This window comes from Kogia breviceps, chromosome 8, assembly GCF_026419965.1.
Source record: "Kogia breviceps isolate mKogBre1 chromosome 8, mKogBre1 haplotype 1, whole genome shotgun sequence".
NCBI lineage: Eukaryota > Metazoa > Chordata > Mammalia > Artiodactyla > Physeteridae > Kogia > Kogia breviceps.
Genome location: NC_081317.1, coordinates 75,423,469 through 75,435,925, shown reverse-complemented (window position 1 = coordinate 75,435,925; position 12,457 = coordinate 75,423,469). Strand labels below are relative to the sequence as shown.

The window sequence follows — 12,457 nt, the reverse complement described above, 5'->3', positions numbered from 1 at the left end:
TTTATGTCTCCATTTAATTTTAATGTCTTGATAAGATTTTATATTTTTGTCAACAGAGTTCTTGAGTGTTTTTAAAATTTACTCCTAGGTAAATATTTTTGATGCCACTGAAATGTTATCTTTATCTCTACTTTTTTATGCTTCAATTATTTTAAAGTAAATTGACTATACACCCTTTAATATTTCAATATGTATTTCTCAAATAACATTATTACGCCTTACCAAAATGATTCCTTAATATCATCTGTTACCCAAAGACCAATGGTCAATAAACATTAAAGGGGGCTCAAGCACATTAGTAATTAGAAAAATACAAATTAATAAGACAAAGACATTTGTTGCACACATATCTAACTGACAGAAATTTTAAAGTATGATACCAAGTGTTGGAAAGGATGCAGACCACAGGAACTCTAATACATTGCTATGCTGAAGGGAGATAACAATCCTTCTGGAAAGACAGCATTACATAGTAATAGTGAAGATGCATATATACCTGATGCCCTCTACCACTGCTAGACATACCTAACAGAAACTGTAGCAAGAAACAAGACAAATACACCAGGAAACATTTCAGTCTTCTTCTATTACATACCTAACAGAAAATGTACTGAGAAATAAGACATTTATACCAAGAAACACCTAGTATTGTTTGTTATAGGAAAATTCTGAAATAACTCAAATGTCCCTCAGTACTAGAGAGGAAAAATAAATTGTGGTATGTAAATACAATAGAATAAAACAGAATAAAATGTAGAATAAAAAATGTAATATTAACAAAATAGAGCTCTTGCAACAACATGGATCAATTTCACAAGTTTCATAATAATGAAATAAGATACAAATTAACATGCATAGTATAAGTCTGTTCATATAAAGTTCGAAACCGATGCCTGCGACTTATTTTCAAATGGTTCAGCAAATAAAAAATATATCCATATATCTATTCAAATATAAAGAAGATGTGGCAAAATGTTAACAATTGTGAATCTAAGTGAAGAGCATACAAAGGTTCATTGTACTACACTGCTACTTTTCTTTAGGTTTGAGATTTTTCAAAACAAAAAGATAGAAAAAATATTCAGAAATCAGACAAAGCTAACTTATGTTGTTTAGGAGTATTTTATTCATGTGGGTGATAAATATATGATTTTTCATTATAATTATGTGTTAAACTATACATATAGATTTTATGCATTTTTTTCTGTATGTAAATTTCATAAGCGAAAAATGTTAAAAATAATGTGATAAGATACCTAAAAACACTTTCAAAGAAAAACTGCTATATACTTTATTAAAAAACAATAAACTTTTTGCTTTACAACAAGCAAGTGTAAGCAAGAGTGCTTTTGTTATGTGGGACATTAACCTGAGATCAATCTATCAAAAGGTACCTCCTGAGGACCAATTTTTGAGGCTAGCAACATAATAATGTCATCTGATTTTTCCATGAGATAGTTTCTATACAACCATCAATTCTGAATCTTGCTTAATTTGATACTAGATAGTATATTCTTCTAAATAATTCCCATGAACTTCAATACGATACTCCAATACTCATTTTGCTACTTAAAAATGTATTATAAGAAAACTCTGGATGAAAGCTTTATCACTATTCAAATATCATACACAGTTCACATTGTCCATGTATTTTCTATAGGTTTTTCCAATGTCCTTACTAGGATTCCACAGTATTTTTTTTTAAACCCTCAAAATCAAAGTTGTTCAAAATTTCATGCTTTCAAACTATCTTTTAATATAGTTATATCAATCCATCTGATTGTCTTCTTCTGTGTCATTTAAATCAAAATCTAAATCAAAATCTAAATCATCATCACTTTCTTCATTTCTTCTGCAGCTTCTTCTGTGGCTGGAAGGTAGATTATTTTCAACATTTTCTGTCTTTTCTGGTTCTATATTAAACCTAAAGATGGAAGGAAAAACTTTATTTCTCAGGATTTCATTGTTTAACTGTGTAGATTGAAAAGACTTTTACACTACATTTCTTGATTAACAGGAGCCTAATGAAATAAAGAGTAAAAGATCCTTGAAGATTAACTTAACTCAAGAGCCAACCAATTATAATACAGTTGTCAATAAAGTATGATCAAAGAAATTAACACATGATGTCCATTAAAGAAAATAAGTTATATAATGAGTAATTCTTTTGTAATGTGTAATAAAAATGTGAACCTCATAAATATTTTAACTTTCTAAAAATGATGTTTCACTTTTATTATAATGATAGAAACATTTAACAATTAATTAAGATGTTCTTCCTGTTGGGTAGAACAATGTCTACATTAGTGTGATATTCTGCATCTTAAGACTCTCAGAGCTACTGAATGTTTCCTTAAAAGAAAATTCACATATTAATTAAAAGAGTAAATCCCAAACATAAAAAGAAATACTCACGGAATAACAACATCTTCTCTCTTTCCACATTTGGCACAAACTTCAAGATCACAGGCACATGGTCTACACATTATGTGATAAGAATCCTTCACTGTCTTTTGTAAACATTTAACACTAAAAGTAGAAAAGAAAATAAAATCTTAATTTTTTACTCATTATCTAAGGTTTGTTTAATGAAATAAGGGGGTGTGTGGCTAAGTGTATAGCTGATAAGCCTCAATCTCAGATATTACTCTCATATGTTACTTTAGGTTAATTACATAGCATTTCTAGAGAACACTGTACAGCTCAGAATAATAGTAGACATTTATCTACTCTCTTAAAGCTTTTAAAAAATGTCACCTGCAAATATTAACAGTTTTACTTCTTCCTTTTCAATTTGGATTCCTTTTATTTCTTTTCCTTATCTGATTGCTCTGGCTAGGACTTCCAGCACTACGTTGAATAAAAGTGGCAACAGTGGGCATCCTTGTATTGTTCCTGATCTTAGAGGGAAAGCTTTCAGTTTTCACCACTGAGTATACGGTTAGCTGTGGATTTATCATATATGGCCTTTATTATGTTGAGAAAGTTTCCCTCTATACCCATTTTGTTGAGAGTTTTTATCATATCATTGTATGAAATGCTTTTTCTGCAACTATTGAGATGGTCATATGATTTTTATCCTTCATTTTATTAATGTGCTGTATCATACTGATTGATTTGAGGAAACTGAACCATTCTTGCATGCCTGGGATAAACCCCACTTGATCATGGTGAATGGTCCTTTTGACGTATTGTTGAATTCAGTTTACTAATTTATTTTTTTTTAATTTTATTTATTTATTTTTTTTGTGATACGCGGGCCTCTCACTGTTGTGGCCTCTCCCGTTGCGGAGCACAGGCTCTGGACACGCAGGCTCAGCGGCCATGGCTCATGGGCCCAGCCGCTACGCGGCATGTGGGATCTTCCCAGACCGGGGCACGAACCCATGTCCCCTGCATCGGCAGGCGGATTCTCAACCACTGCGCCACCAGGGAAGCCCAAAGTTTACTGATATTTCGTTGAGGATTTTTGCATCTATGTTCATCAGGGATAATGGCCTGTAATTTTCTTTTCTTGTGGTATCCCTGTGTGGTTTGCTAGCAGGGTAATGCTGGCCTCATAAAATGAGTTTGGAAGCATTCCCTCCTCTTGAAGAGTCTGAGAAGGATTGGTATTAGTTTTTTTTTGGGGGGGAAGAGTTTGAGAAGGATTGGTATTAGTTCTTCTTTGAATGTTTGGTAGAATTTACCAGTGAAGCTGTCTGGTCCTGGACTTTTGTTTGTTGGGAGATTTTTGATTGCTAATTCAATCTCCTTACTAGTAATTGAACTTTCAGATTTTTACTTCTTCATGATTCAGTCTTTGTAGAGTATATGTTTCTAGGAATTTACCCATTTCTTATAGGTTGTCAAATGTGTTGGCATACAGTTGTCCATAGTAGTCTCTTAAAATCCTTTGTACTTCTGTGGTATCTGTTGCAATGTCTCCTCTTTCATTTCTGATTTGATTTATTTGAGTTCTCTCTTTTTTTTCTTGGTGATTCTAGTTAAAGGTCTGACAATTTTGTTTATCTTTACAAATAACCAGTTCTGAGATTCATTGATCTTGCCTGTTGTCTTTTCAGTTCCTATTTCAATTATTTCCAATCTGATCTTTGTTATTTCCTTCCTTCTACTAACTTTGGACTTCATCTATTTTTCTAGTTCCTTTAGGAACAAAGTTAGGTTGTTTAAGATTTTTTTTGTTTCTTGACGTAAGCATTTATTGCTAGGAACTTCCCTCTCAGAACTGTTTTGTGGGTTAACATAAAATATATCCTGGAGAATGTTCCATGGACACTTGAGAAGAGTGGGTATTTTGTTGCTTTTGGTTGGAATATTCCATATGTACCCATATAATATTGTTTAAAAGGCCACACTACCAAAAGCAATCTACAGATTCAATTCAGTCCTTATCAAAATTTCAGTGGCATTTTTCACAGAAATAAAACAAACAATCCTAAATTTGTATGGAACCACAAAAGGCCCCAAATAGCAAAGCAGTCTTGAGAAAGAAGAACAAAGGTAGCGGCATCACACTTCCTGATTTCAAACTGTATTACAAAGCCACAGTAATCAAAACAGTGTGGTACTGGCATAAAAATAGACACATAGATTGATGGAACAAAATAGAAAGCCCAGAAATAAACCTATTCATATATGGTCAATTAATTTATAAAAAGGAGCCAAGAATATACAATAAGGAAAGAACAGTCTCCTCTATAAATGGTATTGGAAAAACTGGACAGCCACATGCAAAAGAATGGAACTAGACCGCTATCTTATACCATACAAAAAAATTAACTCAAAATGGGTTAAAGACTTGAAGGTAAGACCTAAAACCATAGAACTCCTAGAAGAAAACTGGCAGTAAGCTCTTGACATCAGTCTTGGCAATTTTTTGGAAATCATTTTGGAAATAAAGTCAAAAAAATAAAAAATAAACAAGTGGGACTATAACATACTAAAAAGCTTCTTCACAGCAAAGGAAAACGCCAACAAAATGAAAGGGCAACCTACAGAATGAGAGAAAATATTTGCAAATCATGTATCTGTTAAGGGGTTAATAACTCAAATATACAAAGAACTCATATAACCCAAAGGCAAAAAAAAAAAAAAATCTGATCAAATAATGGGCAAAGGATCTGAATAGACATTTTCCCAAAGAAGACACACAGATGGCCAACAAGTATATAAAAAGACGCTCAACATCACTAACAATCAGGGAAATTCAAATCTAAACCACAATGAGATATCACTTCACACCTGTCAGAATGGCTATTATCAAAAAGACAAGAAATAACAAGTGTTGGTGAGAATGTTGGAAAAAAGGAAACTTTATGCACTGTTAGTGGGAACGTAAATCAGTGCAGCCACTATGGGAAACATTATAGAGGTTAATCAAAAAATTAAAAACGGAACTACCATTTGATTCAGCAATTCTACTTCTGGATATTATTCCAAAGAAAACAAAAACAGTAACTTGAAAAGATATATGCATCCCCATGTTCACTGCAGCATTATTTGCAAGGGAAGAGAAATGGAAACAACCCATGTGTCCACTTATGCTAAGGGAAATAAGTCAGACAGAAAAAGGCAAATTCAATATAATCTCACTTATATGTAAAATCTTGAATGAATGAAGGAATGAATGAATAAATTAAATACCTAACTCATGGGTACAGAGAACAGATTGGTGGTTGTCAAAGGCAAGGGGTAGGGGGTGGGCAAAATGGGTGAAGGGGGTCAAGAGGTACAAACTTTGAGTTATAAAATAAATAAGTCATCGGGATGTAATGTACATCATGGTAACTACGGTTAATAATTCTGTACTGCATATTCGAAAGTTGCTAAGAAAGTAAATCTTAAAAGTTCTCATCACAAGAAAAAAAATTGTGTGACTATGTATGGTGATGCATGTTAACTAGACTTATTGTGACCATTTTGCAATGTATACAAATATCAAATCATTATGTTGTATACTTGAAACTAACATAATGTTATATATGTCAATTATATCTCAATTTTCAAAAACTTAAAAATGTTTGTGCATCAAAGGACATTATCGGGCTTCCCTGGTGGCACAGTGGTTGGGAGTCTGCCTGCCAATGCAGGGGACACGGGTTCGTGCCTCGGTCCGGGAGGATCCCACATGCCGTGGAGCGGCTGGGCCCATGACCCACGGCCGCTGAGCCTGCGCGTCCGGAGCCTGTGCTCCATAACGGGAGAGGCCACAGCAGTGAGAGGCCCGTGTACCGCCAAAAAAAAAAAAAAAAAAGGACATTATCAAGAAAGTGAAAACAAAACCCTGCTGAATGGGAGAAAATAAATACTTGGAAATCATATCTGATAAGGAACTGGCATCTAGAATATACTAAAAACTCCTATAACTCAATAATAAAGAGACAAATAACTCAATTACAAATAAACAAAGAATCTGAATAGACATTTTTCCAAAGAAGATATACAAATGGCCAATAAAGGATGAAAGGATCCTCAACATCTTTAGTCATCAGGGAAATGCAAATCAAAACCACAATAAGGGGCTTCCCTGGTGGCGCAGTGGTTGGGAGTCCGCCTGACGATGCAGGGGACGTGGGTTCATTCCCCGGTCTGGGAGGATCCCACATGCCGCAGAGCGGCTGGGCCCGTGAGCCATGGCCGCTGGGCCTGCGCGTCTGGAGCCTGTGCTCCGCAGTGGGAGAGGCCACAATAGTGAGAGGCCTGCGTACCACACACACACACACACACACACACACACAAACCCACAATAAGGAACCACCATATACTGGCTAGAATGACTAGTATCAAAAAGAAGGGCAATAACAAGTGTTGGTAAAGATGTCGAGAAATTGGAATCCTCATATTGCTGGTGGGAAGTAAAAAGGTACAGTCACTTTTGAAAACAATTTGGCAGTTCCTCAAAAGGTTATAAATACAGAAGTATCACCTAACTCAGAAACTCTACTTCTAGATACATACCCAAGAGAATTGAAAACACATATGCACACAAAAACTTGTACATCAATGTTCATAGCAGCATTATTTGTAACAGCCAAAAAAGTAGGAATAATCCAAATGTCCATCAATTGATGAATGGGTAAATAAGAATATATATCCATACAATGGAGTATTACTTATAAATAAAAAAGAATTAAGCACTGATAAGTGTTACAACATGCTTGAAAAAAATATGCTAAGTGAAAGAAGGCAGTCATAGAAGACTACATATTATATGATTCTGTTTATATGAAATGTCCAAAATAGGTAAATCTATAGAAAGAGAAAGCAAGGAATGGGGGAATATTTGGGAGAGAAATGGAGATTGACTCCTAATGGGTATGAGGTTTCTTTCTGAGATGATGAAAATGTTCAAAAACTGATGTGTTTGCAAAACTCTGTGATATATAATACTAAAAGCTGCTAAACTGTACACTTCAAATGGATGAACAGTATAGTATGGGAATCTTAATAAAGATATTTTTTAAAAGCCAATGGAAATATATTAGAAATAAGAAAGACATGGAGTGAAAGATACAAGAAATCCACTTTAAACATAAACAGGCATACCTCATTTTATTGTACTTTACAGATATTGCTTTTTTTTTTTCTTTTTTAAACAAATTGAAGGCTTGTGGCAACCCTGTGTTGAGCAAGTCTATCGTTGTCATTTTTTCCAACAACATTTGCTCACTTTGTTCCTCTGTGTCACGTTTTGGATATTCTTGCAATATTTCAAATTTTAAAATTATTATTATATTTGTTACGGTTACCTGTGATGAGTAATCTTTGATGTTACTATTGCAAAAAGATTACGACTTGCTGAAGGCTCAGAAGATGGTTAGCATTTTCTAGCAATGTTTTTAAAATAAGGTAAAACATTGATTTTTTAAAAACATAATGCTATTGCATACTTAATAGACTACAATATAGTGTAAGCATAAGTTCTACATGCACTGGGAAACCAAAAAATTCATGTGACTCACTTTACTGCAGTGTTTGCTTTACTGAGGTGCCCTGGAATCAAACCCACAATATCTCTGAGATATGCCTGTAGAGAGTTAAAAGGAGAAGGGCAGGAAAAAAAACAAATGCAAACACTAATCAGAAGAAAGCTACCTTATTATTGAAACAGACTTCAAAGCAAAGCAAAGTGTCAGGTTTAAGAAAGGATATTTCAAGACAATGAAGGAATCAATTTTCCAAAAGCATGAAATAATCCTAAATATTTATGCACCAAAAAAACGTGTGTTGAAATAAATGATGCAAAAGCATTGAACTAAAAAGAGAAATAGACAAATCCACGATTACAACTGGGGACTTCAACACTTCTCTCTCTGTAAGTGAAGCAACAAGCAGACAAAAATCAGTAAAGATATAGAACACCTGATTGATAGAAGCCTATCAATCAAACTGACATTTACAGAACACTTCACCCAAGAGGAGCAATATATTCTCTTCAAGCACACATGGAACAGAATCTAAGATAAACCATATTCTGAGCTATAAAACCAACCTTAACAAATTAAAAACAAAAACCTAAAATTTATATAAAGTATGTTTTCTTACCACAATGAAATTAACCAGAAATCAGTAACAGAAAAACATCTGGAAAATGCCCAAATATACAACAATTAAACAAAACAATTATAAATAACCTACAGGTTAAGAGGAAGTCACAAAGGCCATTAGAATACTTCGATTGAATGATAATTAAAACACAGCACCACAATTTATGGAATGGAGCTAAAGATGTTCTTGGGAAATTTATATAATTAAATGATTATATTAAGCAAAAAGAGCTATCTAAACGTCCATCTTAAGAAAGAAGAAAAAGAAGAGTAAATTAAACTCAAAGTAAACAAAAGGGAGGAAGCAATATCAATGTGAACAGAAATCAATGAAAATGAAACACAGAAAAAGAGAAAACCAATAAAATCCAAAGCAGGCTCTTTGCAAAGATTAACATAATTCATAAACATATAGCCAAACTGATCAAGATAAAAAAAGAGAGACCACAAATAATCAATTTCAGGAAAGAAAGAGGGAACAATACTAGAGATGCAACAGATATTAAAGGATAATAAGAAAAATATACTAAAAACTCTATGCCTATAAATCCAACCACTTCATTGAAATGGACAAATTTCTGGAAAGACACAGTATAAAAACTTGCTTAAGATGAAATAGATAATCTAAAAACTCCTCTACCCATTAAAGAAAAATTTAGTTATGGTTAAAAACTCTCCAACAAATAAAACTCCAGGCCCAAATGGCTTTAGAATTGGTGAATTCTATCAAACATTTAAGAGATAATACTAATTTTACACAAATCTTTCCAGAAAATAAAATAGAAAGAAACAGTTCCCAATTCATTTGATGAGGCCCTAACATCAAGATAAAAAAAAGACAAAATTACAAACGAGTATTTGTAATGAACACATGCAAGAAAATGTAACAAAATGTTAGCAAATCAAATCTAGCAATATGTAAAAAGGTTACACATCATGATCAAGTGGGGTTTATCTAGGGACATGAAAGGCTGATTCAATATTAAAATCAATAAATGTAACTCATCAAATCAACATTCTAGGAAGAAAAACCATATGATCATCTAGATACAGAAATAGTTATTTGACAAAATTTAACATCTATTCATGATGTTAAACTATGGTGGCAGTTTAACTCTCAGCAAACTATGAATTGAAAGAAACTTCCTCAACCCAGTAAAATACATCTACAAAGAATCTACAGCTAATATCATACTTAACGATAAAAAACTGTATGTTCCCCATAAGATCAGGAACAGGGTAAGAACATCTGCCCTCATCCCTCCTTTTCAATAACATACTGGAAGCCCTAGGCAGTACAATAAAGCCAAAATAGAAATAAAAGTCATACAGACTGGAAAGCAAGAAATAAAACTGTCTTCATTTTTTTTTTTTTTTCCCCCACCACACGGCTTGCGGGATCTTAGTTCTGTGACCATGGCAATAAAAGCACCAAGTCCTAACCACTGGACTACCAGGTAATTCCCATGTCTTCATTTTTTAAAAAATTCATTGTCTATGTGGAAAATACCACAGAATATACAAAAAAAAAGTGTTAGAAATAAAATTGGGGCTCAGCTGCACGTTCGTGCACTGTGCACCCTCCAGCCACTACATGCTGCTCTTCTCCATGGCAACGCCGTGGACCTGGGCCAGATGTGCAGCTTCTACATTGGCCTCAGCTCGGGCATCAACTGCAACATCTTCTCCTCCGACTACTTGGGCTACAGCATCATCTTGGGCAAGCCCTCCAAGGAACCTCTACACCGACATCGACACTGTGTGTCAGGCACTGTGCACCAGAAGCGAGAAGAACTACAATCCTGCAGCCTGTGGAACAAACACCACATTCACAGAAAGACAGACAAGATGAAAAGGCAGAGGGCTATGCACCAGAAGAAGGAACAAGATAAAACCCCAGAAAAACAACTAAATGAAGTGGAGAAAGGCAGCCTTCCAGAAAAGGAATTCAGAATAATGATAGTGAAGATGATCCAGGACCTAGGAAAAAGGATGGAGGCAAAGATCAAGAAGATGTAAGAAAAGTTTAACAAACACCTAGAAGGATTAAAGAACAAACAGAGATGAACAATACAATAACTGAAATGAAAAATACACTAGAAGTAATCAATAGCAGAATAACTGAGGCAGAAGAACGGGTAAGTGACCTGGAAGACAGAACAGTGGAATTCACTGCTGTGGAACAGATTAAAGAAAAAAGAATGAAAAGAAATGAAGACAGCCAAAGAGACGTCTGGGACAACATTAAACGCAACAACATTCGCATTATAGGGGTCCCAGAAGGAGAAGAGAGAGAAAGGACCCAAGAAAATATTTTAAGAGATTATAGTCGAAAAATTCCCTAACATGGGAAAGGAAATAGCCACCCAAGTCCATGAAGCACAGAGAATCCCAGGCAGGATAAACCCAAGGAAAAACACCCCGAGACACACAGTAATCAAACTGGCACAAATTAAAGACAAAGAAAAATTATTGAAAGCAGCAAGGGAAAAACGACAAATAACATACAAGGGAACTCCCATAAGGTTAATAGCTGATTTCTCAGCAGAAATTCTACAAGCCAGAAAGGAGTGGCATGACATATTTAAAGTGATGAAAGGGAAGAAACTACAACCAAGATTACTCTACCCAGGAAGGATCTCATTCAGACTCAACGGAGAAATCAAAAACTTTACAGACAAGCAAAAGCTAAAAGAATTCAGCACCACCAAACCAGCTCTACAACAAATGCTAAAGGAACTTCTCTAAGTGAGAAACACAAGAGAAGAAAAGGACTTACAAAAACAAACCTAAAACAATTAAGAAAATGGTAATAGGAACATACATTTCAATAATTACCTTAAACGTGAATGGATTAAATGCTCCAACCAAAAGACACAGGCTTGTTGAACGGATATAAAAACAAAACCCATATATATCCTGTCTACAAGGGATCCACTTCAGACCTAGGGACACATACAGACTGAAAGTGAGGGGATGGAAAAAGATATTCATGCAAATGGAAATCAAAAGAAAGCTGGAGTAGCAATACTCATATCAGATAAAATAGACTTTAAAATAAAGAATGTTACAAGAGACAAGAAAGGACACTGCGTAATGATCAAGAGATCAATCCAAGAAGAAATATAACAAGTATAAATATACATGCACCCAACATAGGAGCTCCTCAATACATAAGGCAACTGCTAACCACTATGAAAGAGGAAACTGACAGTGACACAATAATAGTGGGGGACTTTAACACCTCACTTATACCAATGGACAGATCATCCAAACAGAAAAGTAATAAGGAAACACAGGCTTGAAATGACACAGTAGACCAGATAGATTTAATTGATATTTATAGGACATTCCATCCAAAAACAGCAGATTACACTTTCTTCTCAAGTGTGCATGAAACATTCTCCAGGATAGATCATTTCTTGGGTCACAAATCAAGCCTCTGTAAATTTAAGAAAATTGAAATCATATCAAGCATCTTTTGTGACCACAATGCTATGAGATTAGAAATCAATCACAGCGGAAAAAACGTAAAAAGCACAAACACATGGAGGCTAAATACGTTACTAAGTAACCAAGAGATCACTGAAGAAATCAAAGAAGGCATCAAAAAATACTTAGAGACAAATGACAATGAAAACACGACGATCCAAAACCTATGGGATGTAGCAAAAGCAGTTATAAGAGGGAAGTTTATAGCAATACAATCCTTCCTCAAGAAACAACAAGCATCTCAAATAAACAATCTAACCTTATACCTAAAGGAACTAGAGAAAGAAGAACAAACAAAACCCAAAGTTAGTAGAGGAAAGAAATCATAAAGATCAGAGCAGAAATACATGAAACAGAAACAAAGAAAACAATAGCAAAGATCAATAAAACTAAAAGCTGGTTCTTTGAGAAGATAA

General features: G+C 34.4%; 1 protein-coding gene across 1 annotated transcript in view; it reads right to left on the bottom strand.

The window, feature by feature from the left end:
* Nucleotides 1–567: 567 nt before the first annotated feature.
* Nucleotides 568–12,457, bottom strand: part of C8H9orf85 (chromosome 8 C9orf85 homolog) — a 62,166-nt gene continuing 50,276 nt past the window's right edge. The window contains exons 3-4 of the mRNA XM_059072750.2: nucleotides 2,416–2,529; nucleotides 568–1,924 (exon numbers count right to left, since the gene is read on the bottom strand). Of these exons, the coding sequence (XP_058928733.1) occupies nucleotides 1,768–1,924; nucleotides 2,416–2,529 (271 nt within the window). The 3' untranslated portion in view covers nucleotides 568–1,767. The remainder of the gene's footprint in view (nucleotides 1,925–2,415; nucleotides 2,530–12,457) is intronic.